The 26,791-nt window shown below is 39.8% G+C and overlaps 2 protein-coding genes across 9 annotated transcripts in view; one reads left to right on the top strand and one right to left on the bottom strand.

Moving 5' to 3' along the window:
• inaE (inactivation no afterpotential E) overlaps positions 1-26,791 on the bottom strand; it is a 31,216-nt gene that overhangs the window by 3,464 nt on the left and 961 nt on the right. For 3 of the 8 annotated variants that reach the window (XM_015168306.3, XM_015168310.3, XM_032439893.2), the window contains exons 2-13: positions 26,143-26,355; positions 7,352-7,446; positions 7,169-7,275; positions 6,992-7,096; positions 6,819-6,920; positions 6,538-6,715; positions 6,035-6,454; positions 4,697-5,363; positions 4,387-4,491; positions 4,202-4,329; positions 3,197-3,220; positions 2,220-2,352 (exon numbers count right to left, since the gene is read on the bottom strand). In XM_015168306.3, the coding sequence (XP_015023792.1) occupies positions 2,220-2,352; positions 3,197-3,220; positions 4,202-4,329; positions 4,387-4,491; positions 4,697-5,363; positions 6,035-6,454; positions 6,538-6,715; positions 6,819-6,920; positions 6,992-7,096; positions 7,169-7,275; positions 7,352-7,446 (2,064 nt within the window). In that variant the 5' untranslated portion in view covers positions 26,143-26,355. Of the gene's footprint in view, positions 1-128; positions 272-1,792; positions 2,353-3,196; positions 3,221-4,201; positions 4,330-4,386; positions 4,492-4,696; positions 5,364-6,034; positions 6,455-6,537; positions 6,716-6,818; positions 6,921-6,991; positions 7,097-7,168; positions 7,276-7,351; positions 7,447-26,142; positions 26,356-26,791 lie in introns of those variants that run through there. The other 5 variants (XM_032439896.2, XM_070208551.1, XM_032439897.2 and 2 more) reach the window with 5 other exon arrangements.
• LOC6636662 (galactose mutarotase) lies at positions 11,129-12,773 on the top strand. Its single transcript, XM_002060104.4, has one exon. The coding sequence runs from the start codon at positions 11,524-11,526 to the stop codon at positions 12,688-12,690; it is 1,167 nt and encodes a 388-aa protein (XP_002060140.1). The 5' UTR covers positions 11,129-11,523; the 3' UTR covers positions 12,691-12,773.

Genomic DNA, 26,791 nt, shown 5'->3' with positions numbered 1-26,791 from the left:
AGAGAGAGAATTAGAGATAGAGACTTGTATTGAATTTAAATTTGTTTTTTTTTGTTTTTTTTTTTTTAACGAGAGCAAAATGGAAAGTTGCTTAAGTACATAGTCTTTAAAGTAGTAGGCAGCTGTACCTGGTATCGGTATTTTGTGTTGTCGAAGTTGTTGTTGTATTGGTGGTTGTTGTTGTAGTTGTTGTTGTTGTTGTTATTGTCGTGTTATCTTTACATTTACGAGTAGTACATGCCTTTACGGTACGATCTCTACATGACACGACCTGTACACATCATCATTGGTCATTTGAATATTTGAATCGAATGTCGGTTGGCATTTATCGTTAATCGTTAATCGTTAATCGTTATCGGATTGACCCGCATTATATAGCACACGCACATACATATGGCATATGTGGCATAGTTGACGCAAAACAACAAACAAACAAGTAAACAAAAAATATAATTAAATACATTGTTAACAGCTTCAGCATTTCAGTATGTACTATGTATGTATGTATGTATGTGTGTATGTCAAGACAGGATTTTTCAGCTAGAGCTCAAAGAGCCTCACACTCAGGTCCGCCCGGCAAGGGTCTCTGGCCAACTTTCCTACGCTGCATAATACTCTGGCAAACTCCCAGGCAATTCAAGTTCAAAGTTTCTTTTTGGCCGGGGTGATATTATTGCATAACTAGCAAAAGAAAATCGACTAATTAACTGTCGCATATTTGGCACACATTAGCGCTACGAAAGCTTTACAACAAACAAACATGCCCATGCAGCATTTTGAGTTCTATAACTGTATACGTTTCTATGTATATGTATGTGTGTATGCGTGTTTGTATATGCGAGAAGTTGGGGAGCCACAAGATTGGAGTGTTGCATATGTATGTATGTATATCGTGTGTTCCAAATAAAACTTACCAAATAAAAGTCGCAAAAGAAAACCAACGAATAAGTACTTATAACTAAAATAAATTAAACAAAATTGTCTGTTGCTGTTGACAGAGATCAGAACGATATGAACAATAGCTTGGCGCAACGAGTAAGCCTCAAAACTGACGACTCGCTGTTTTTCGATTCACTTTCAGCGATTCGCTTGCTATAACATATGTTTATTTGGTTGATTATAGCAATACGAATTCGCTACATCAATACAATAAAGCACAAAGCATTTCACATCAAGATCTAGCAGTTAAACGCTGAATATGTTTCCAACGAGTTGTTCGTACCCAGCTACTCGTTACTCGTTGCAATTGGAATGAACCGTTTTAGCCGCTCGTTACCCGACGCAATCATCATAATTCAATGAAAATTACGATTACAAAAACTTTGTGTATACATAATTTTGTATGTGTATATAAATATATATTGAAAAAAAAAAAAAAACAAACATAAAAAAATGAGGCAATAAACAGAAATGCAAATACAGTTTGTAACTTAATATACGGGTAGACAAGTAAATAAATTACGAGTACTTAAGCGATAAATAAATAGGCAATTAAATAAGTTGTTGTGTGACTAACTAATGGCTAGATCGGTGTGAGAATATGCATATATAAAAATATATTTATATATGTATGTACATGTCTGTGTAGAAATGGTCACTAAATTATATTGGTCTTGGGCATGTCTTGGACGAATGCTATTTGGCAACAATATTGAATACATTAAATTAATTTAAAACATTGTCAAAATCATAAGCGCTTACTAAATTAATGAGTTCAAAATTCGCTTCAGCATTGATGGACACAAACAGCGAGTGTTTCAAGCATGTGGCGACGAGAGGTTTTTGTATTTGCTTTTGTTTTTTTTTTTTTTTTGCGATAGTGGGGCGTGGGCGTGGACATGTTTTTTGTGGACTGTGTTGTGGTCAAGTTTATACTAACGCTCGGCGCCTTAACATTAGACTTAGTAATATTGTATTTTATATGGGTATGCCGTAGGCTAACTAAATCATTGTGCTCTATATAAATATGCTAAAACTAGGGTTCTAGAACAAGACGACGAGAAGTTGTACGAGCATCAATACATCCACCATTCTTATCAATCATCAATCATCATCATTATTAACGTGTCTATTGTTACTCTTATCATTATTATCATTATTATTATTATTATTATTGATATTATTAATATTATTGATAATGTTCTTATTAGATTGTTCGCTCAACTGGCTGTGGAACAACTATTCACCGATGTACGTTCGTCATCAACATCCGAAATTACCTTCTTGAGCGCGGCGAGAACCTTATCGGGCATATGATCCTGCAGCATGACAGGTGATATGAGCACCTCATCGAAATCGGTTGAATCGGCCCATATCGCCTGATAGACCGGCTCACGATTCTTAAGCACATTTCTGTAATACAAGTAAGGGCAATTTATCGCTAAAGAAATCAGTACAAATGTCAGTTAATGCTTAATTAGGTGTTCAATTTGTTACGCATACAACTAATGCATAAAGATATTTGAAAAGGAAAGGACTAGAAACGAATAATACGTATAAATCGGTTATAGCGGAACTCGAGGTATATTGTATATAAAGAAGTCTATGCACTGATTGAAATTATAATGCAAACTACAGTTCAACAATTGACTAGGGCTAATTCGAAACAGAGACCAAAAGAGAAACAGAAAGAGAGCGAGAGAGCGAGAGAGAGAGAGAGAGGGGACAGAGTTAGGTAGAGAAAGAAGTAGGAGGAGTTTTTTGGATAATAGTAGGATATTTTTTAAGGCTCAACATGCAGCTGCAAAAATTCTTAAACAAAATCGTTTTAACGAAAAAAAATTTCTACTCGCTGGTAAAGTAACGAGAGCGCGTTCGTTGGGTCTAAGGAGGGGGTTGGGGATTGGTTAAGAATAAGGGATAGAGGGGCGAAGGGGCCTCAACGAGTAACATGCGTCGCCGCCTCATGCAGTTGGCAAACAATAAGAAATTGAGAAATCATGTTCATACTATCTAAAGCTAATATACAAAACAGAGTGTGAGAAAGATAGATAGAGAGAGAGAGATAGAGAGAGAGAGAGAGAGAGAGAGCGAGAGAGAGATTGAGAGCAAGTGTGAGAGAAAGAGAGGAAGAGACAAGACAAGAGCGCGTTGGTTTCGTTGATTTCGCTTCGTTTTTCTTTTCTTTTCTTTGCTTTTCTTTTTCTTTAGTTTCTTTTCTTGAAATTATTGTTTTTCATCTGTGCAGCGGGCCTACCTCCAACCACTGTCGTATTTTTGCCTGAAAATAATTTTAAATAATTATATTGACATACGAGTATTTCAATTGATTTGCGTATATTGGGAACTGGGTGACAAAACAAAACGAAACGCGAATCGCTCCGCTTGACACGGTTAGCGCACAGTGGGCAAACATAAGACAAACACATGACCAAAAATCTAAAAGAAATAATATATATAAGCATATACAACAACGAAAACTTTCAAATCAAATGCAATTTCTATCAAATAATTATATATTATGTGGCTGATTAAACTGTTTTTCTGCTACACTTTTCCAAGCTCAAAACTTGGTATTTATGTCCATTTTAGCGGAATTCAATTTTTCTAATAGACAAACATTTAAAAAGGCCCAAATAGTTTCTACGCACTTTTACTATACATCGTTTTATTTTACTAAAAACTGTATGAATTTGAAGAATCAGAACTAAAAGATGTGTTCTCTATGCGGTATCAAGAAGTTCTTTTTCACTTTCTAGAATTTCCAAATACTAACTCAATTTTTTGCTTCTTAAGCTTAAAGGGTTATTCTTTCCCATTGATAGGACATTGTCTAGAGTTTCCAAATAATCATCATAATATGCTTCTAAAATTGGAATTTGGACTAAAAAAAACGTTTCGGTTCCACTGTGCGAAGCTATGCGTCTTCGCCTATTGAGTCAGAAACCGGACAAATCTGACGTCATTTCAATCATGACTCAGACTTCAATTTCTCGAGCTAACAGTTAGCTGATAATTCACACCTACACACACACACACACACACAAACAGACAGTCACACAGACACACACACACACACACATACGCACACAGTTGTCAATTAGCAGACGATCGTGAAGCGGATCTCGCGTCAGTTGTGAAAAAATAATAAAACCAAAGTCTAATTCAGATTCGGATTCGGATTCAAATTCAAATTGGAAATTGCAATTAGAGATTTTGAGATAAAATATAATTCCCGTTTAGGATAGAGAAGTTTACTCACTCATCTGGCTTGGGATGATGCCGCACAATGTGTATGATGCGGCCGGGCGGATATAAGGGCTGGTGCAGTGTTAAAGCTATGGAGCTGTCCGTGGGATGGGCGCTGGTCGAACGTGCCGTGCCGCGCTCCTGGAGATTGGACAGGGAATGAGTTGAGCTAGTTAATCATAATCGGATCGGACTCACCTCCTGGTACTGATTGATGTGCGTGTCCTGGCCGGACATGTTCACCACAGAGGTCGGCTCGGGACCGCAGCCACAGCAGATGACCGAGCACGAAATGGTCTTCCACTTTTTAAACAAAATAATAAAATAGCAAGATTTAATAATCCTATAGATATGGAAGCTTTATTTCCGATCGATTGTTGCCATATATTATATAGTATTCCTTTAATTTAGGGCCAAGTCACTTATGGCCATATCGAGAATAGATATCTAGTCGATCGGAACAGATATATGTATACACTCTATTGGGGCTTGGGCCGAGGAGTCCTACCTTGGGATCCACGCTGCGCTGTATAGCATTGATGAGATCGGCACGCAGCGCCTCCATTTGATTGAGCCCGATGCGCGGCACCACATCCTTGCCAAGCACCACGGACGTTATAAAGGACTTGGAGTACTCGACAGCGGGCATGCTGAGCAGTCCGCCAGGCGGCGAATAGCTGAAGCACTGCAGTGTCGGATGCTCCGGCTTGAGCAGTATGGCCAATATGGCCGCCGTGCCGGCGCCGAGGGAGTGACCCACCAGCACCAGGTCAAAGGTGTGGGTCGAGCGTTCCGCGTTGCGCTGCAGTGCGCGCTCAATGAGATTCTCCTGCTGCAGCTTGTTGCGTATGTAGATGGCCGCCTGGACCATGCCCTTGTGGCCAAGCCAATCGTCGCGCGGCGGCTGCAGCGGCAGCACCTCGCCCTCCGCATTCAGGTCGGTCAGTATGTCCTTCATGCTCAGCGTGCCGCGTATGCTGATCACGATCTTCTTCTGCGTATAATCGACGGCCACAAAGAAGGGCGTCTCGCCCACATCCACATGGTATGTGGCATACACAATATCGATGTCGCCCAGCTGCAGTGTCTTCTTCAGAGCCGCATAATTGCAGTAGCAGCAATTGTCCTGGATTACCTGACTGTCGTCTCCGCTGCCGCAACAGCAGCCGAAACATCTGTAAATGATACAAACAAACGCCACATGAATGTCGCACTGCCTTGAGGTCTTTAATTTATATACTGTACTCTTAGCTAAATTGATTTTAGTAATATATGTTCCTTTAAAGTATACCCAAAATGAGAATCACATAGAAAGGCGAAAGTATAGAGTTAGCGGAAAAGCAAGTGAGATTGTGCCAGCGAAAGAGAGTGATTGTAAATGAGAAAGGCAGACAGAGAGAGAGAGAGAGCGAATAGAGTGGAAGTTAGGCAAAAAGAAGAGGAGAAAGAGGAAAAAAAAGAGAGGCTTGAATATAGTGATTAGAGAAAGAAAGCAAGTGAGAGAGGGAGAGCAAAAACTCATTCGTACAAGAGGCAAATACCGAAGCAAATAGAGTTATTAAAAAGAAAAAAAAAAAAAGTACGCAGCGATATTCCCAGGTACATTTTGAGGCTATTCAATTCATTCGCATAGAAAATCGAAAATCGAAAAAAGTGTTGTCCTTTTTCAAAGTTAAAGATAAAGTGACAATATATGGCCCCTGGAAATGTCTTTAACTGTTTTATTGAAAACAACTCATGCTGTTGTCAAACTGACAAACATTATTGTTCAGCTGGTGCTCGAACGAAATGAACGATGGAAACAATTGGCGTTTGCCTATGGCAATTGGATTTAATGAATACTCACTTGAGCTCGGGCACCAGATGCCACATTTTGCTTCGATTGATGATGACGTACATGGGCCAGCCGTAGGCGCCCTGGGCAAAGTACATATAGTGTATGACGGTCTGAAAGAAGTCATAATTTTTGGCATCGTTGAGTGCTAGGAACTGTGTGTGCTCCGTGATTGGCACACCGCTGAGGAACTCATATGTCCCATTTTTGCGCTGCCTGACAATGGCCTCACGCTCGAGGCGTTGGAATTTGCGCAACAGGACCAAACCGGCGACCACATCCGATGGCACCACATCCAGTTCGCGGAAAAAATCGCTCAACAGTCTCGCAATATCCGTAAACGAATTGCGATTTCGCTCCGACGAGCCCATGCAGCAGAATAGCAGACGGCATCGATGATCCCAACTGTCCTGATAGGCGCGCATCACCTTGCTAAAGGAGCACGAATTATATGAATATACATATATTGATTTAAAACTAGATATATAGATCTGACAAATTATATATCGGCTTACCGTTGCCGCCAGTTGCGATTCATGCTGTTGCTGCGCTTGTAGTTGAAGCGCGATTCAGTCTCACGCATGGAGCGCTGATACTTCTTCATCTTGACCCAGGAGCGACCGGCTGCATCGAACGTGCACCAGATGGTTATTAGCGTGATAAAGACCAGCGTCCAGTTGCATATGATGATGGCTGTCAGAGTATTAGGGCATTATGTAAGACATTCATTCAATCAATAAAGTTTCTTGTTGCTTGACGCGTTAAAATTCGCAACCGGTTTTGGCCTTGAACTCACCAATAAAGATCTTCTTGGCCTCATCGATGGGCGCTTCCATGTAGTAATTGGACAGCCAAATTGAGCCCAATATCAGCCACGAAATATCAAATAATATCACCACTGAGCGCAACAGATTGGCAATTGATTAATATAGATTCTAGATGCGGGAATAGTTGATTTTCGTTACTTACAGCTCTTGAGATATATCCAGATATTGATCGATGTACGCGCCTCGGAGTCCAAAATGCTGCCGCGCATCGAGATCACACAAATGCCTATTTCTACGCATATTGAAACTGCAAAGTGTGTAAATTCCACAGATTAGCTAACTGATTCGGGATGCCAGTCATTGGCAGTGTCATACTCACAAAATAGTATTAACAAGTAGCTTATTAGATGATAGAACAATAGTTTAACACTTAAAACACTTGTGTTATATTCAAATAAAACTAACGAGACGGCCACAAGTACAAAACTGAAAGATAAACATCGCACATTTGTCTAATTAGCCACACAGCAGAGCAGCCGTATTCGAACTATTCCGGACTTACCTTATAAAGTGTATCGCCAAGAGAAATGCACCTGGTACTACCAGATCATCCGAGCCAACAGACCAGCGGCGTCTGAAGACCACAAGTCCAGGCATCTGTAAGGTAAGAGTTTAGTTTATTCATGAAATCGTTCAAATTAAAGCTCTTTAAAAAGGAAGAAGCATAATCAATTTGACCTTGACCCAATTCGCATTAATGGGAAAAACAGCAAATCAACTTCCAACTTTGAGAAGTTAAATTGACATTTAAATTTTGTAAATCACAGAAGCGGAAACAATTTATAACATTTTTTATAATAGCTAGCCGCAATTTCAGAGCCCATCATTTTAATGTGGTAATCAACATGCCGATGGACAATTCTCGGAACGAAACATTAATCAGAATATTTCTTTCATTAGTCCAATTGGTTAACGGTAATTGCAATGTTCAGGCAGTCGGATAGATATTTGATCGAAAGCGTTCAACTGAAGTAATTGCATTAATTTCTACCTCTAATTGCTTAACGATGTAATTCATGACATGTATACCAAGGCCTTTAGTTGGTCAACAAAGCATTTCGACTCTCTGCCGGCCACAGTAAGGTTTAATCCTTAAATCTCTACCATTCGCATGTGGCTGTCGTGTCTGGCTGGCTCTTGCCCCTGTCTGTCACAGTCTCAGTCCCAGTTCAACGCTGGAAAGCTTTGTATATGCAGCTATGCAGCTTTGCATTCGTTGACAGGAACACCTCGACCCGGACCCGGCTCGCAACAGCCGTTTGGACAGCTTAAGGTTGCAGCTGTCGCGTACAGCAAAACAAGTTGGAATGCTGGCAATGAAATACCCTGCACACAGTATGAGTATGAGTATGAGTATGAGTATGAGTATGAGTATGAGTATGAGTATGAGTATGAGTATGAGTATGAGTATGAGTATGACTATGAGTATGAGTATGAGTATGAGTATGAAAAGTGGTAGTCAGTAGTGGGAGGAAACAGAGGCTATGAAAATCACAGAGAAAGGCTATATTCGGTAAATTACTGATAAGTGACCTATTTGGGCCGTATTCTCAATGTTTCTTGATTCATGCTTTTTCACAACTCCATTATACGCCCTTTATGCACATTATACGGCTACAGGGTATATAAAAAAAGCAAAACGCACTTGCAAACATAATCGTCCAAAGCGGCTTGTGGAATGCAGGGGAATTGTGCAACATATGCATAAGAAGTCACATGCATTCTCACATGCCAAGCATAGGCGATGATATTGTTTAGGTTGATAACATACTACGTATAGGGAGAAGGCATACTTTAAATAGTTAGCATTAGGTACACGTAAGGCTATACTGAAAATGCAGTTGTTAAATGAACGAAATAGTTGACACACATTTATCATATACATCTGTGGAGTGAATATAGTACGCACTTTGTAGTGTATTGTATAAATAAATGTGTAGTCATGTGTGATAAGTACTGCAAGTATGACTAAATCACTAAAATATTAATAGATCGAAAAGCGGACCTTGAACGCTGATTGTTTTTCATATGTATAAACACATGTAATATGTGTAAAATACTAGACTAAAAACTAAATAACAAAATAACTATTCGTATCAGATGGCCTATAATAAATTCATGACTTTACATGCATAGCTATATGTATATGTATTCCATATATAGTATAAGTCCGACGGCGTACGAATTTTAAATGTGTTATTAAATAATAATTTGCGCGTAAGTTTGTAAACATTTCAAATGATGAATGGTGGATCCGGGTTCAAGTCCCAGGTGAGTTTATTGATTTAGTGCTATCTTAGTCAAGCGGCTTCAATTGCCATGCATATCCTAGACTGTAAATAATGCCTGGTTGTATTTGCATATGCAGGCAATAATCTAAGGCGGATATTCTAGTGCCGGATCTTCCGAAATTCTTTCAAAGTAATCGCAAATCCGACAAGCATGTGAGTTTTAGCATACTTTTAAGCAACTGTACCTTGTAGCCATGTCTTAAGCTCTATCCAGTTGCTTGTCAACTAACATGAACTTTGCCAGGAGGATAAGAAAACTGTTTGCTGGTACTTTGATATTTGCCTTTCATATATTTTATATAAACTACTGTCTTTTTTATACTGGAACTACAGAAATTTAACTATAGCAAATTGGCATGACAATGATTTGATATATAAAGAGGCTGGTAAATTTGACATGAGCTTTAAGTTCTATGTGAATATGCTGTGGACATGTCTAGCTACAATTTAATATTATAGATAAACACATTTGCACTTGATTTATGCACATTTGGCAATCGAAAGTTTTATTCATATCATATCGGTCGATACTTTTATGAGCGGCAATCGCTGGCAACGATTTATATGACTATCACTGGAATTATTAATAATCGCATTGATAACATTTCCAATTAAAATGAAGCCAAGTAATTTGGCCAACTTATAGCCCGCTTATCTAAACTGAAGCGAACTTTTACCTTTCCAATAAACTGGCAACTAGATTTTGGTCAAACTGGAGCAGCTGGTGCCTGTTGTCTGCCGTCTGGCATTGCCCCCGATAAATGTCTGGCTCGTTGCCTGCTGTCGGATTGTAGGATCCACTGAGCCATGACCACAGCCATTAGCGGTGCTGCCCAGCCCAGCCCAGACCAGCCCAATAGGCCTGGAAAGCGTTCGCAATTTCGATTTAAGCGCCGCAATTTATGGCAATTACACAGACCGGATATATATATATATATATATGTGTGTGTGTGTGTGTGTGTGCGTGTGTGTATTTGCACATACCCTTGTAGGGCACATAATGAATTATTCAGTGAGAAGCACATTGCGAACGCATATTAATAATTCCAGTCACGGTCAATGATTAAATAGAGCAATTTCATGGCCCTAACATCATAAAAATTGCATAGCGTATATCACATTGATCAATGTTCGACTATATTAGCTGCTGTCTATGCAGTGACCGATTAGATAAGTTTCTCTGCAATGCAATTCGAGTGCTTAACTTATCTGCAACGAACGGGCCTTTGCCTATCATTAAACCCAACAAGCCATCATCAATGACACATAACTAAATGAGTTGCACAAAAGAACGGCCATTGAATACCCTTCTATATACACTACACATATACTAGACTGATTTGCGCAAAGTGTAGCTGAAATTTGGCAAGAACTTCTTTAATCAGCAGAAAAGTTTTGCGACCGATGCTCTCCACCGATTCTTCCTATAGATCTGTATATATAGTATTCCAATATTGATTCGACTTGGCATTATTAAACGCGCAAATGCCAATATACAAAAATTGTTCACAGAAGAACTTCAATTTTGATCGATCGCTCCTGCAACATATGCATGTATAATAACATTGGCTGATGTTGAGAAGACTTTGTAAAGAGCATGATAAGACCCCAAAATGTCCATTTAGTTCTACAATAAAGTTGTTCTTAAATTAATTGCACTCTTATTCAATCTATGCCAGCTATATGATAAAGTGCCTGTTGCAGATTGCAACAAAAAAAGACGTTGAGAGACCAGAAGTAAAAGTTGTATATAGATGCGGCTGCTAATACTAATCAATATTATATACACTTCATTAGCGCGGAGACGAGTCCTTTTATAAATGATAATACCCTCTTTTGGGGTATATGCAGTTCAATGTGTGTCTGTTGATTCTGACAGATTTGTCAACATATTTCAAGGAGAGTTCGGTTTAAATTTACCAGCGTCAATTGTCAATCGTTGCCAAGGTCAAGTTCAGTTCATTATAATGATACCTGGAATGAGTGAAGGCCAATCGTTCCATTCGCATACCCGGATTGGCCGGAAAGTGTGGGGTGCGGCAGATGCAGAGAGCTTCAAACTGTCAGACAGATTTTAGTTGATGTTCCAATTTCAACAGATTACTGAGAATTTAAAACAGACAATACGAACTGTTTGCGTAGATTTTCTGGGAAAACAAAAAAAAAAAAACACCCTGCCTGAAGGTAAATCCTATTCCCGCTAAGCTAGACTGAATTCTGGACATCAGAACCATCAGCCATGCCAGCCCATTCGAAACGTCACACAATGTCAACGGAACAGACAAAATTTAATTCAAACAAATAAAAGCCGAACAAAAAAAAAAAACCAACTGAAAAAAAATTGAGGATAAAATTTTATGTGAAATTAACGAAATTTGGCATTATGGTTAAAGTGTCGGAGGATATCTTTGGCATCGCCATCAATCCGTTCACGGACAAGGCTCAGGTGGTGCGACGCTACACGATTAGCAATGCGAATCATCTGTCCGTGCAGATCATTCAGCTGGGCGCGACCATACAGAGCATCAAGTGCCCGGATGCCTACCACAACGTGGAGGATGTGGTGCTCGGCTTTGACGATGTGGCCGGCTACGAGTCGAACCGGCAGCGACGATTTGGCTGTATGCTGGGACGAGTCGCAGACCGTGTGGCAAATGGGGAGTTCATAATGGACAGGCGGAAGGTGCGTGTCACGCGCAATTTGAATAATCAACATCAGATCGATGGCGGCTTTATTGGATTTGATCGCATCATTTGGGATCTGCACATGATGCGTCCGGACGGGATAACGCTCAGCCATGAGTCCGCCCAGGGCCACGAGGGCTATCCGGGCAAGCTGACTGTGCTGCTGCACTTCACCATGGACAACGATAATCGCTTCTATATGCGAATCGAGGCGCGCACGGATCAGACCACGCCCGTGAATATAAGCAATCATTGCTATTTCAATTTGGCCGGCCAGAAGGCGGGCCGTAAGGGCATACTGGAGCACCGCTTGGTCATAGCCGCGGATCACACAATTGAGACAACTGAGGACACGATGCCAACGGGCCGATTTGCGAGAGTCAACAATACCGTCTACGATATGCGTGTGCCGGCCTTTATTGGGGATCGTCTGCGCCAGTTTGAGAATAAATCGGTGCCCGGTTTCGATGTGTGCTACGCCATCGACAAGGATTTCGATGCGAACATATTGCATTTTGTTGGACGATTTCTGCATCCCGAATCCGGTCGCTACATGGAGATACACAGCAATCAGCCGGGCATGCGCTTCGCCACGGCCAACGATTTTCCGGACGATACGCGCGACGAGGAGCCGATAATGGGCAAAGAATGCGCACGTTATTATCAGTATTCGGGATTTAGTGTACAGCTGGAAAAGTTTCCCGACACCATGAACAATCTGGACTTTCCCACCGCATTCATAATGCCCAGTGAGCTGTACTTTCACGAGACCATCTACACGTTTGGCGTCCAGGAGTCCTGGAAGTGTTGCGCCCTGCCCGAGGAGCTCGAGCAGCTTGGCGCGGACATTGTTCGATATACCTAATGTCAAATTGTCAACCATGAATTGTATTTATTAGTATTTGCATTCAAATTCAGCGTTAACCAAATTAACCAACTACCGTTTGTTTATTCACATATTGCAAGCCGGTTCGAATCCCAACTCTATGCAACAGCATTCAGTTTTTTGATAGACTTGAGGTCCCTAAAACCGCATGGGCTTGTCAAGAATTTTTCCATAGCACGGTTTTTACAAAATTTCAACATTTTAAACATTGTTTTCTTCCATTTCCTATCAGAACAGAACCACATACCTCACCATATTCCTAAAATCTTATCATAGATTCATTTACTTTAAGTCGAACTTCGGATCAGGGTATTGGTTCGAGCCGTGAAGCAAGGCACAACCTTTTTTCAAGATGGATTTACTCTACAAAGCTTTACACTCTGCATATCCAGAAGCGAAGTAAATATTGATAAACATGATATTTGCCTCGGCATATTTGTTTAAACAAAGTATTAGATTGATATAATAAAGATAATTGGGTTCTTAAGATATCTTAAATTATATCAGTTGTTGCGAGCTTCTCTATTTACCTAACATATCAGAAAAACCCAAACAACATCGGGCTAATATCTCATATAACTTGTATAAATACGAAAACAGTCGACATTGGAGTTTTTGTGATTAAATGCTTCCAAATTCCAAGCTCTATGTACATTGCACATCTGCATGTCTGCAGGGATATTTAATTTATGTTTGCATTTAATCAACTGGCTTATCGCCCTTTCAGTCTCTTATCTCCCTGCAAAAGTAAACAATAAATGGAAAATAAAATATTCTAAATTTGGATAGTTCAGTCTATTCAACTTCTGCACCGTCTGATACTTAACATGAAGATGGAACCAGGATAAATAACTTAACATGAACATGGAGCTAAGATATTTAACTGAACATGAAGATTGAGCCAGGATATTTGCCTTAACACGAATATGTAACCAGGATATTTGACTTAACATGAAGATGGAACTATGATAGTTAACTTAACATGAGGATCGAACAGATATATTTAACATGAGAAAGGATGGAACTAGGATACTTAACGTAACATGAAGATATCACTAACAAATATGTTATCTTAAATCAGTTGTTGTCTTAATCAAATTCCTGTCAAAGTCAAAAATAACTTGAAACAAACAAATTCTCATAAGATCATACTTAACATGAGGATAACACTTGCTACAGTGCTGCCATCATGTAAGCTTCCAGCTGGCAGACGCAATTAACCGTTATAGCATCAATAATTCAATTCATCTGGCAGCTCACGTGGCGTTGCCAACATTTTACAATGTTGCGAAACGCGAAGGGGAAACATTTTCTTTTCACATAATTGGCTTGTTGTGCAATCAGCCATTTTCTATTTTTATAAATATCGTAAGCATATCCGATTCACATCGAGTTGCAGGCAGTTCAATGGGTCTCGTGGGTTTTTTTTTTTTTTTTAATTTTTGTTACAGTCGAGAACGTAAGATACGTGGGTTGGTTTTTATATAATTGTAGGAGTTGGAAACAGAACTAGGAGTGGTCGAACTTACAATCAGTTAAATTAAACAGGCGAGTATAATGTTGGCATTATACTCATTTGGTAATATAAAATCACTTATCATATGCAACCCTGCTATGGATATTTAATCAACGATAGATTTATCGATAAAAATACAAGAAGGAGAAGCTCAGTTGTAAGCTAGAAGGGTCAATGAAAAGATGTGTTCGCTGTTGCTCGTTGTCTTTGAAATACATGTCGGAAAATGTACAATAATCATAAGTTTACGCTTGTTCACCAATTTCTCTAAATAAAATAATATGAACATAAAGAACTCAAGTGCTTGTGAAGGCCATCAAATGGTCATCCCTACAAATTTGGTGTCAGAAGTGGGATAGACAGAAATTGTGAAATTCGTAAATTGATTAACGAGTACAAACGTATGCAAGACTATTAATCGGAGCATAAAACGAAGCGGGTGCATGAAAATTCATTAAAATTCGTATGCCCTGGAAAAAATGGAAAAAGTCAAGAATCGTCTAGGATTAATGGCGACAGCGGCGAAGTATGCCTAGAGAGCTCTAGTAAGAGCGAGACAAACAGTCGTGTATTGCGTGACAGTGGTCGATAAGCGCAAGCGAGAAGGCGATGTTTTAAATTCTGCGTAGCAAAGGCTGGATAGCGCAAAATTTTCACTTCGTGATGAAATAAGAAGTTGCAGATCAAAGAGGCGAAGAGCGAAGAGCGCGGAATCTTTCAATAAAAGAGCGTGTGACTGGAACGTGCTTCAACACGACAACGATGATCACAGGGTGTATCAAGTTACAGATCAACAACAGAGTATGTTATTTCGTCATTATATGAAAATAATTAACTAGTTGTTGAGTAAAGAGTGTTAAATCAGTAAAAAATTTTCAAAGAATCAAATTATAACAAAGAAGAAATTAAGTGTAAGCAAACACAAAGTGAAAGTATAAGTTAAGACAGACGAATATAATAATTTAATAATTTCTAAAGTTGCTGAAAAAAAAAAAACTAAAATTTGATTCATAAGAGTTTAATTACTTATACCATTAAGTTAAGTACATTGAATTGTTTATTTGTAAGATTCAATTTTAAGCATTGTGAAAAGCGAGCAACGACGATAACAAAATGAACAGAGACGAAATTTTGGCGTTAAGAGTTAACGAATTAAAAGAAAAGTTATCGGCACTTAGTTTGGTAACAACAGGTAGAAAGCAAACTTTGCAAGACCGACTTTTAGAATATTATGGGTTGCAGGTTGACGATAATGAATCTGAGTATGACGATGCTGGGTCGGCTCATACCCGTCAAAGCTCACCAATGCAGATAGTCCGAACAACGTTTACATTACGCGACATTGAAGATTCACTCTCGCAATTCAATGGGTCAAATCAACCAGCTGTTGAAAAATGGATTCATGAATTTGAAGATAACGCTTTGGCAGTGCAGTGGAACGACCTTCAGAAATTTATTTACTCAAAGCAATTACTAAAAGGTGCAGCAAAATTATTCGTGCGCAGTCAGCATGGAATTTCAGATTGGATATCTTTAAAGCAAGCGCTATTGGAAGAATTTGGGACGGTAGTTTCATCAATAGACGTCCACCGCATGTTGCGGAATAGGCGTAAGCGTCAAGGTGAAGATTATATAGAATATCTGTATAGCCTTATGGAAATTGGCGGACCTCTTAACCTGGATGACTCAAGCCTGATAGAATATTTTATTGAGGGAATACCTGACTCGAGGAGTAACAAAAGTAATCTGTATCAGGCCAAGACTCTGCAGCAACTAAAAGAACAAATCAAGGTATATGAGAAAATCCGTAGTAGTCGCCCTCAAGCGTCTAATACGGGTAGGATGCATAACGATACCGAAGAAAAGAAACCTGACTTGAATAAAGAACGAATTAAGAAATGTTTCAAATGCGGCGATCCATCACATCTAGCCAGAGAATGTAGACAGCCAATAAAATGTTACAAGTGTGCTCAACCAGGGCATAAGGCAGCTAACTGTTCAGGATCGCGTGCAGTGGAGAAGAAAGAAGGCCAAAATGCGAACACGATGATAAACAAGGCCAACAGTAGTGGAAAATGCATTTTTAAGGAGTTGTCTTGTAAGAACATATGCTTCTCTGCATTAATCGATACAGGCTGTGACCTCTGTCTGATACGCGATGATATCCTTAAAGAGCTAGGAAAAGTTGAACTGAATAATGAAAAACAGTGTCTTGTTGGTATCTGTAATAGTGAGCTAAATACACTGGGAAGCTTTGTCACTCAAGTCGAAGTTGATGGTATCTTACTGGATATAACCTTTCATGTTACGAGCAGAGACGACATCCAATACTCAGCTGTAATAGGAAACAGCGTATTGAAGCAAGCGGACTTAATAGTATCGGAAAATTTCGTAGAATTTCGACCCAAAGTGAAGGACAATGCAAACGAGAGAGTAATTGACAAGACATCAACAATAACAGAAGATACTGTCGAAAATAAGAAGCCAGACATAGAGCTTTTACAAGAATTCAAAGATGTATGTTTTTTTGCAGAAAATCAGGAGGCTGAGATCGATCTACATCACTTAGAAAAACCTGTTGCAGACGCAGTTCAAGCAATGATTAAAAACTATTCACCTGAAATGAAGAAGAAATGTCCAATTGAAATGAAAATTTTGTTAAATGATGAGCGTCCAGTTTTCGAACGCCCAAGGCGCATATCACATGCGGACAAGTCTATTGTCGATTCGCAAATCAAAACTTGGCTAGAAGAAAAGATCATACAGCCAAGTACATCGGAGTATGCATCTCCTGTTGTCCTCGTTCCGAAAAAAGATGGTACCAAAAGATTGTGCTGTGACTACAGGCGTTTAAACGAAAAGATCGCGAGGGACAATTTTCCAATGCCCTTAATAGACGATGTGATTGAGAGATTGCAGGGCCAAAGTGTGTTTACTACACTTGATCTCGCAAACGGATTTTTTCATGTTCCAATTGAGCCAAATTCGAGAAAATTTACATCATTTGTAACAAGTGCAGGGCAATATGAATTCCTGTTCGTCCCTTTTGGAATATCGAACTCCCCAGCTGTATTTTCCAGATTCATTCATGCAATTCTTGTAGATCTGGTACAGGATGGTACAGTCGTAACTTATATGGATGATCTTATAATTCCCTCCAAGGATATAGATGAAGGTATCCAAAAGTTAAAGCGCGTACTGGACAGAGCAGCAGAGTTTAACTTGCGTATTAAGTGGAGCAAGTGCCAGTTTCTCATGAAGGAAGTTGACTTTTTAGGGTACGTTATACAGGGAGGCACAATAAGACCATCTGCAAGAAAAACCCAGGCAGTTCAAAATTTTCCTATACCGCATGACCGAAAGAGTTTGCAGCGTTTTCTCGGATTAACATCGTACTTTAGGCGCTTTGTAGAAGACTATGCGCTGATAGCCAAACCGCTCTCCGATTTGTTACGGAAAGACGTGCAATTTAAAGTTGATGAAGAACAACTAGTCGCATTCAGGCAATTAAAATCAGCATTAGTTAGTACTCCAGTATTGCGATTATATAATCCGAAAGCCAAGACTGAAGTGCATACGGACGCCTCAATGAATGGTTATGGTGGTGTACTCTTGCAAAAAGACTCGGACGATCAATTGTTGCATCCAATTCAATATTTAAGTCGGAAAACAAAACCCTCAGAAGAGAAGTATCATTCTTATGAGCTTGAGGTGCTGGCTATAGTCGAGGCCTTGAAAAAGTGGCGCGTTTACTTACTTGGCATAAAATTTAAGATTGTGACCGACTGTAACGCTTTCGCTTTGACCATGAAAAAACGTGGAGATATTCCATTGAGAGTCTCGCGTTGGGCACTCTTCCTTCAAGATTTTGACTACAGTATTGAGCATCGAAATGGCAGCAAAATGAGGCATGTTGATGCTTTAAGCCGCGTATCCTGTCTTATGCTTGAAGACTCACTGCAGCACAGATTGCAGCAAGCACAAGCGAGAGATGATTGGGTCCGAGCGGTGCTAACTGTTTTGGATTGTAGCACATACGAAGATTTTTATGTTAGGCATGGTATTTTATACAAGGATCCCATCAAGGAACTTATAGTAGTACCATCGCTGATGGAAGACGAAATCATAAGAATTGCACACAAGCAAGGGCATTTCTCGGCGAAACGAACTCAAGAAGCAATCGAGAAGACATTCTATATTCCGCAGCTATCGTCAAAAGTGCCAAAAATTGTAAAAAGTTGCGTAGAATGCATAATATCTGAGAGCAAATCAGGCAAGAAAGAAGGGTTTTTGGCACCAATTGACAAAGAAGACAAGCCCTTAGGCACGTACCATGTGGATCATGTCGGTCCAATAGAACAGACAAGTAAAAACTATAACTATATTCTAGTGATAGTCGATGCGTTTTCAAAATTTGTTTGGCTCTATCCAACAAAAAATACCACCGCAGAAGGAGTTGTAGATCGACTAAGACGGCAGGCAGCAGTGTTTGGAAATCCTAAGCGCATAATATCAGATAGGGGTGCAGCTTTCGTTTCAAACCTGTTCAAGGAGTACTGTGAAACAGAAGGTATACAGCATCTTACGATAGCTACAGGAGTTCCAAGAGGAAACGGCCAGGTAGAACGTATACACAAAATCGTAATACCAATGTTGTCTAAACTATGTCGTGAAAATCCTTGTAGCTGGTATAAGCATATTGATATCGTTCAACAAACAATCAACAGTACGCCGCCAAGAAGCACTAAAGTTTCACCGTTTAGATTGTTGACTGGTGTGGAGATGAAACTTAAAAGAATATCGGACTTGCAAGAACTATTAGAAGAAGCTGCTATAGAGGAGCTAAGTAACGAAAGAGAAGAAGTTCGTAAAGAAGCGCGGCAAAATATAGCAAAAATACAGCAGGAAAACCGAAAATCTTTTAATAAACATCGCAAAAAAGAGTCCAATTATAAAATAAACGAACTTGTAGCCATTAAGAGAACACAGTATGGTACTGGTTTAAAATTGAAACCTAAATTCTTTGGTCCATATAAAATAGTAAAGATTCAAAACCATGGTAGATATGACGTAGAAAAGGTAGGCGACCACGAAGGTCCAGGGAAAACTACAACTGTAGCAGAATACATGAAAAAATGGGAGCCAAATGCTAATTTAACAGAAGAGTCGTCATTCGGGTCGAATGAAGAGTCAGGATGGCCGAGTGTAGGAGTTGGAAACAGAACTAGGAGTGGTCGAACTTACAATCAGTTAAATTAAACAGGCGAGTATAATGTTGGCATTATACTCATTTGGTAATATAAAATCACTTATCATATGCAACCCTGCTATGGATATTTAATCAACGATAGATTTATCGATAAAAATACAAGAAGGAGAAGCTCAGTTGTAAGCTAGAAGGGTCAATGAAAAGATGTGTTCGCTGTTGCTCGTTGTCTTTGAAATACATGTCGGAAAATGTACAATAATCATAAGTTTACGCTTGTTCACCAATTTCTCTAAATAAAATAATATGAACATAAAGAACTCAAGTGCTTGTGAAGGCCATCAAATGGTCATCCCTACATAATTATATTGTTCGAATGTCGCATAAGCAGCGCAGGTTTCGGGTTTCTATATTTATTTCTGTATAATAATTAAATCCTTTATGAAGACATCATCATTATGCATTATGCTCGCAAATGGCAGTTGGATAACGAAACAATTTTAATGGAAGTGCGGTCGCCTTTTCAATAGCTCTTCTACTTGAATGTCTTCTGTTGCTTCGTCTCTGCATCGCTGGCCTTTAGGGTTAATTGCACAGCTTTGGGGCTGCTCGCACAATGTCCAATGTTTTGGGGTCCTTCAACGAGTCTGACGGGGTTTCCTATGCTACATAGTTTCAGCATTTGCATTCGGATGACGTGCTCCCGACCAATTAAGAAACCTAAATGCTAGCGAAATGCCAACGCTTTCATACGCCTCTCGAGTTTATCGCACGCCCGTATCGGATGGGATGGGGCTTCCATTTAGTTATATGTATACTTATATGGAAATATGCGGCGATTGTGCGCATCAGGGAAGGTAAACAAAGTGCAGGCCAACGAGCTGCAAATGTGTGTGGCCCGCCCCGCGAACCTTTTCGACTGAAACGCTTTAATTTGCGTTCCTATTACTTTCTTAGTTGGCTTCAAACGCGAATAATAACTGTATTATCGTGTATTGGAATAGGGCGGTTATCCCTAGGAGTTGGATATTTACAAGAGACAGAGGGCAAGAGAAGTTTCAGCATAGTTTAATGTCTTGATAAGTTATATACCTATCGCAAATGTATCTTGCGGCTAAAAAGATTTCCCGTATCGCAGCCCAAACTGTTTTTGCACCACTCAGTCGTATATTTCAAAGGAAACTATACATAATTCATAGAGAATATTGTGCTTAAACAAGTTGCGAATTATAATTCTTATCAATGTTACTTTCAGTTTATACTTAGATACAAGGTTACGTTGTCACTTAAAGGCAACTGCAAAGCTGTGCAAATAATTGAATAATTGCATTATGGATAACTTTTCATGATAATCGGGCTCCCACAGTTTGGCCTTAACCCCGACCTGGCCTGTTCTTGAATAGAAAAGATGTTTGAGCTTGTGAGAGCTTTGCGATTAGAGTGTGTTTGAGACGGATTGACAGCTGCGCAGGCAGCAAATAGACGTTATGTTGACTTAGTCAAGTCAAACAAAAGTGGACGTTACAAAGCTCAGTTTTGTCTTAATGTAATGTAGATAAACACACACAGACACACACACACACGCACGCATACACATTTTATTTATAATTTTCAGCGTGTGAGCGTGTGTGTGTGCGCGTGTGTGTGTGTGTGTGTGTGGTGGAAAGTGGCGTCATAAAATGGATGGCATCACCACATCAGAGCAGCGCGTCGACCGGAAACCAGCTTAAAGGCCGCGCAGAGAAAGAAAGATACAGCTACAGATACAAATACAGATACAGATACAAATACAGATACAGATACATATACATATACACTTGCTGTAGATAGCGACAATGAGACTGAGACTGAGACTGTGCGAAAAGTTGTGACAGCAACAAAAACCAACAGCAACAACTGCAACAACAAAATAAGGGAAAAGTTTACGGTCATGCCTTGGTGACAAGTCGATGTTGGCTCTTTTCATGATGATGGCAATGATACCATAAAATAAAGTATTGCATATGCCAAGGCTAAATGCGTTTTTGCAGCAGAAGTAGCAGAGAAACTGAAATTCAACAGTTGAGTATATAGAAAACAATCGATTGATTCTACATACTCAATCATCTCATCTATTATATATATGGTTTTTCGATCTGCTCTGGATTTCAGACCCATTCGAAACTGTAGCGCAAACTAGTTGTGAAACCATCAAATGTATCTTCCGGCCAGCGAGCATCTTATCTAAAATTAAAATGAGCCCAACGCCGGATATTGTAGAGAACTTTACCATAAGAAAGTTGCTGAACTTTTGCAAGGCAAAAATGGACAACAGGGCAGCTATCAGGGAAATGCCTGCTTCACTTAACGTACAGAACTTTTGCCCAACTGGTTCGAACTCTATTCGGGTTAGCGGAATGGAAATTTGAAATATTCCTTTAAAACCACATTTGCCCTCTCTCCCTGTTTCTCTCTTTTAATTGCGATCTATTCTCAAATAGATTATGCCACAGGTAACGGGAGAGGCGAACAGAGACAACTATTCGAGCTGACCTCGAGCTGAATGTTTCAAATAAAATCGCTGCTAAATACCTTTCGTTTTACTCATGCCCGTTTCCTTCCGCTTTCAATATGCTGCTCGATAGCGATTCGTTTTTTTTTTTTTCGGGTCAACGAATGTGGCTTATTTGACAGTTTCCACAGATTTCAAATTGGAATACGAAATATATGGGCATATATATATATATGTATATATATATGTTTATATGCATGTGTGTGTGCTTGCTGGTTGTGTGTGCGTGTGTGTGTGTGTGTAATAGTGTGTAATAGTGTGTGTGTGCTTGCTGGTTGTGTGCGTGTGTGTGTGTGCGTGTGTGTGTGTGTGCATGTGTGCATTTATAACTGTTTATCCTTATGCTATGGCTATTCCTGGCCGCAGGCTAAGAAATAATGTGTCTCGTGTGTGTGTGTGCGTGTGTGTGTGTGTGTGTGTGTAAGAGCTTTGGCTAACAATTTTAATTTCTTGACTGCTTTTATCGCATTTTCGCATTCGTTGTATTTAATGGAATGTGGCAGAAGCAGACGAAGCAACAAAACCAAACAGGAATCATGCAAAAAATGTCATTTTTATGTGTGTGCGTGCGTGTGTGTGCGTGTGTGTGTTTCTGTGTGTGGGGATATATTTCTCAAGTGAAATCCCACAAAACAATAACAACACTAAGACGCTTCCGTGTCCTTGTTTCTGTGTTTATGTGTGTGTGAAAATGGCACGAAGTAAGACAAAACAAAGCCCGAGAAAGCATAAAAGCGACACGCACCGAAACTTGAATACCCTAACAGAGATCACAATTGACATTTGCGACTCATCAAAAGCCTTAAATCTAAGCTTTTTTACGGTAACCTGTGACAAATACAAATTCCGTTTTTGTAATAATAATGATTAACGTATAATTTGTTAAATATCATTAATAATAAATGTTAAACGGACAATTATTTTTTTTTTTTGGTAACCTTTTCTTGAAAACGGGATCAACAAGATAATAGACTTAAGTGTGCACTTTGAATTACAATAAGCTTGAAAATATCCGTTCAAAGCAAAGAGTGAAAAATAACTGTCGATCCCAAGCAGGGTTGCATCAGAGCTCGATCTCGAGTATCGACAATGAGTACTTTTGAGCATCGAAAAGACTTTGTTTATGCTTTAAAGAGGCGCTTAAAAACATCCGCTGGTTTATAGTGGATTAAATATGGTAGTCAAATAGACTGGGTTAGGATATATAAATTCCTGTCTTATTCTCACTATGCGTACGCAAACAAAAACAAAAGAAATGCAAAGCTCCTAAAGACAAAGCTGAAGACTTATGCCTTGATTGTTTGCGGCTTATGTAGATAGTACTACCCTTAAACAGAGAGATAAAAGCGGGTATGCACACATATATCCATTATATTGTCGTTGAAATTTTGTCCGGCCTATTTAATTCGCATGAGTAATTTATTTCGGGCTCATTTTGGTATGCTTCTTCTCTTCCCTTTCCGAGAATTTATTGACTACTTTCTATTGTTACCCTCTAGCAATTAAACTGAGTATAAAAGTTATCAACTTCACCAATGTAACTGCATAAGCATTTCAGTTACAGGGTATCTGTTAGTTGACTACTCGCATCTAGATTATTTTTACTAGATTCATTCTTGTTGCTGTCGGACAGGCAAAGATACATAAATACATGGAAAAGTATGTATATGTATGTATGCCTGTGTATGCCTGTGTACTTGTAGAAAGATAGCAACAGAGACACGCCAGCGACGACGTGTTGAGTGGCGCAATTCTTAATTTTCTTTGCAGAGGCTGCGTGCTCCAAATTTCAAGTGTTGCACAATTTCTAATTGTTTGGCAAAAAAAAAAAAAAAGAAGCCGATGCAAAGGTAAGAAATAACACAACACTGGACGACAAGAAACGCACAGCGCAAAAGAAGCAGAGACCAAGTAAGGGGATTAGTGAGCGAGTAAGGGATACCCGGCAATTGGTGGTGAGTTTTCAAAACTGAACACCACCGTTCATTCAGAAAGTTTATTCGTAAGTAAACGCACCTTTTTGCAGTGCTGGCACATCCCCATGCTTCGCAGCTGGAAAGCGCGTCGAATGCAAGACCCAAAAAAAAATTTAACATTCAGACAAGATACCCTACGGCATGCGTGCTCACAGGTTTTGTCAAGAATGCACATATGCATATCAATTGTTGTTTTTTATAGAAGTTTCTTATGCTTATTCTAACGGTATGAAAGGGATCAAGACGGCAGTCTTGCTGCTCACAAATACACTTACATGCTAAATGGTTGCGATGCAGTCGGCATCTGCCTGTTGGAACCTATCTACCCTTTACGTACATAGTCAATTATTACAGGGTATGAAAAGTGATAACAACAACACCAATGCCTGCACAAACAAAATCCGCTACACTCGCCACACGGTCGCCGCAGGGGCGAGAGAAGTGACGACGTTGTCGTTGTCGTTGTCGATGTCGGCGCTTGGCAGCTTTGACATTTGCATGAAAATACATGTGTACTGTCCGTGTCCGTGTGTGTGTGTGTGTGTGTGTGTCTGCACTATGCGTAACAGTGTAGCAGAGAGTTAGCCAATAGATGTAAGGCAAAGGCAAAGGCATAACAGCGGCGAGAAGTAGAACGAAACCGAGCATCAGTATCCCCGCCGGTAAAAAATCCTTCGAAGTTTTAGCGAAAAGCATCGTCAATGCCTCACAGTTGGGGTTGTCAGACTGTCGGCGCGTGTGTATGCGCATGTATGTGTGTGTGAGTCTCTCTCTATGTGTGTGTGTGTGTGTGTGTGTGTGTGTGTGTTTGCATTTGTATTTGTATAGAAACATCGTCAGCATTGTCGTCCCCAAAAATAACTAACCCCCAATCGAGTAGGCAGACCACTCGCCCCTCTCACCCCTCTCACCCCTCTCACCGCTCACCTCTCACATTGAACAGGCCACTGTTAGCCGTACTCCGTTTCCATACGAATGAAGCGACCCTCGTTTACTGAAAGCTCACAGCACAGCCGCCCAGTCAATTGGCAGCTGCCGCGTCAGCCATTTATCTATTTTTAGCACACTTTCGCGTATGTTATACGGTTAATTTTTTATATTTCTCTCCTATCTTCGTTTCAATTACCACCCATTCTTGTTAATTTCTGTGTGTCCCTAGCTCAGATCAACGTTAATTCCTTTAACAATTCACACTATCAGCCCTCATTTATTGGGCCATAATGCAGTTCAACTGGAGCAAACGAGCTACTTACTATATATGTATATATGTACATATATCCCACGGCTTTAACAGGAGCGATCGTTTTTGAATTGGGCTTTGCTTCTGATATGCACTCAAAAATACAAATGTATGAGAGAGTAGAGTATTTCATCCCTGGAAATAACGCATTTTTCTAGTTTCATTTTTCCATAAAGGTAAATTCCCTCAAATATGCAGAACTACGTATGTATGTATGTGTACATACATGCATGCATTTGCATACATGGCGACATATGTAACGGTAAAAATTCAATACGGATCCAATCTAGAGTTTAATGCATTTTGACGCATCCCTTACGTGAACGTGATTTGAATATGTAAATGATTTGGCATGCATGTGGCTGGCCTAATGCGCGCTGCTGCTGCGCTGTGGCTGGTGCTTAACTTTGGACCATATTTCGAAGTGCATTTCGAATGTTTAAAGTACAGCGTCTGCAATTTTGGCAAAACTACAAAATAAACAGTAAATATACATATGTACATGTACATATTTATGTAAGGGGAAACAAGGCATCATATGAATGTGAACAATTGTATTTGAACTTTTATGCACATTCATATGTACTCAAATGTACAGTAAAAGCTCTATTCGACGACTGCCTACAGTATCCTGCTAAAGAAAATGTTCTCTTCAAATATGAACATACATATATATATATATATATATATATATGTCATATATATCTTGCAAAACAATGAAATATCGAAATTCGAAGCGGCGATTGTATTATTCCGTTTGCTTTCCCTCTGCAAAAATGGCTTTCAAAAATGAAGTGTAAGAAATTGAAATAACAATTTTTCCGGCTCAAGGAGAGTTCGCCCAAAGAGGCTGTCCGTTAACAGAGCTTTCACTGTGCATACCTAATGTATATCATGCACTAACATACTTATTGTAGAACTGAATATAACAGATATTCATACCGCAATTTTTTGCCAGCGCCCCGCTGGCTGCCGCCGCCGCTAGCGCAACGAAACAGCGTGTCGTTGTTGTGGTTATTCTTCTTCTACTTGGAGATTGACAAGAAGAAATTGACGTTGCCGTTGGTTGATTTTCGTGTCTTGTTTTCTTTTTGTTTTCACTAACTATTAGTTTATCTGTTCAGCTACTTTTACTGTGCTATTTGTAGCACTTGACTGCACAAGAACCAAAAAAAAAAAAAAAACACAAAAATAAATAAAAAGAAAAGTAAATGTAAGCCAGCGCCAGCGAGTTGTTACATACACAAACACACACACACACACGCACACACATACAAAGAGACAAGATAGCAAAGAGCGAAGAGCTGGTAAGATTTCACTTTTGCGCCGCCGCCGCCGCCGCTGCTGCTGCTGCTGCTGTTGCTGTTGCTGCGGCTTGGACCTGCACGCATAAAATGAACTTTCACGCCGACCGCAAAGCTGGCAGCAAATTGACGGCCTTGTCCTGCTACTTGCCGGTGCTGTCGTCGGCGTCGGCGTCAGCGTCAGCGTCGTTGACCGGTAAAGCAGCATCTCTCCAGTTGCATTCTCTTACGTTTTGTGCGCGCTGCTCTGCGCTGCTGCGGCTGCGGCTGCGGCTGCTGTTGTTGTT

Source organism: Drosophila virilis, chromosome X (genome assembly GCF_030788295.1).
Source record: "Drosophila virilis strain 15010-1051.87 chromosome X, Dvir_AGI_RSII-ME, whole genome shotgun sequence".
NCBI lineage: Eukaryota > Metazoa > Arthropoda > Insecta > Diptera > Drosophilidae > Drosophila > Drosophila virilis.
This window is presented reverse-complemented; position numbering and strand designations above follow the sequence as displayed.

What these genes read in the sequence shown, in the direction of transcription:
- LOC6636662 (XM_002060104.4), top strand. Translation starts at nt 11,524, where the DNA reads ATGGTTAAAGTGTCGGAGGATATCTTTGGCATCGCCATCAATCCGTTC.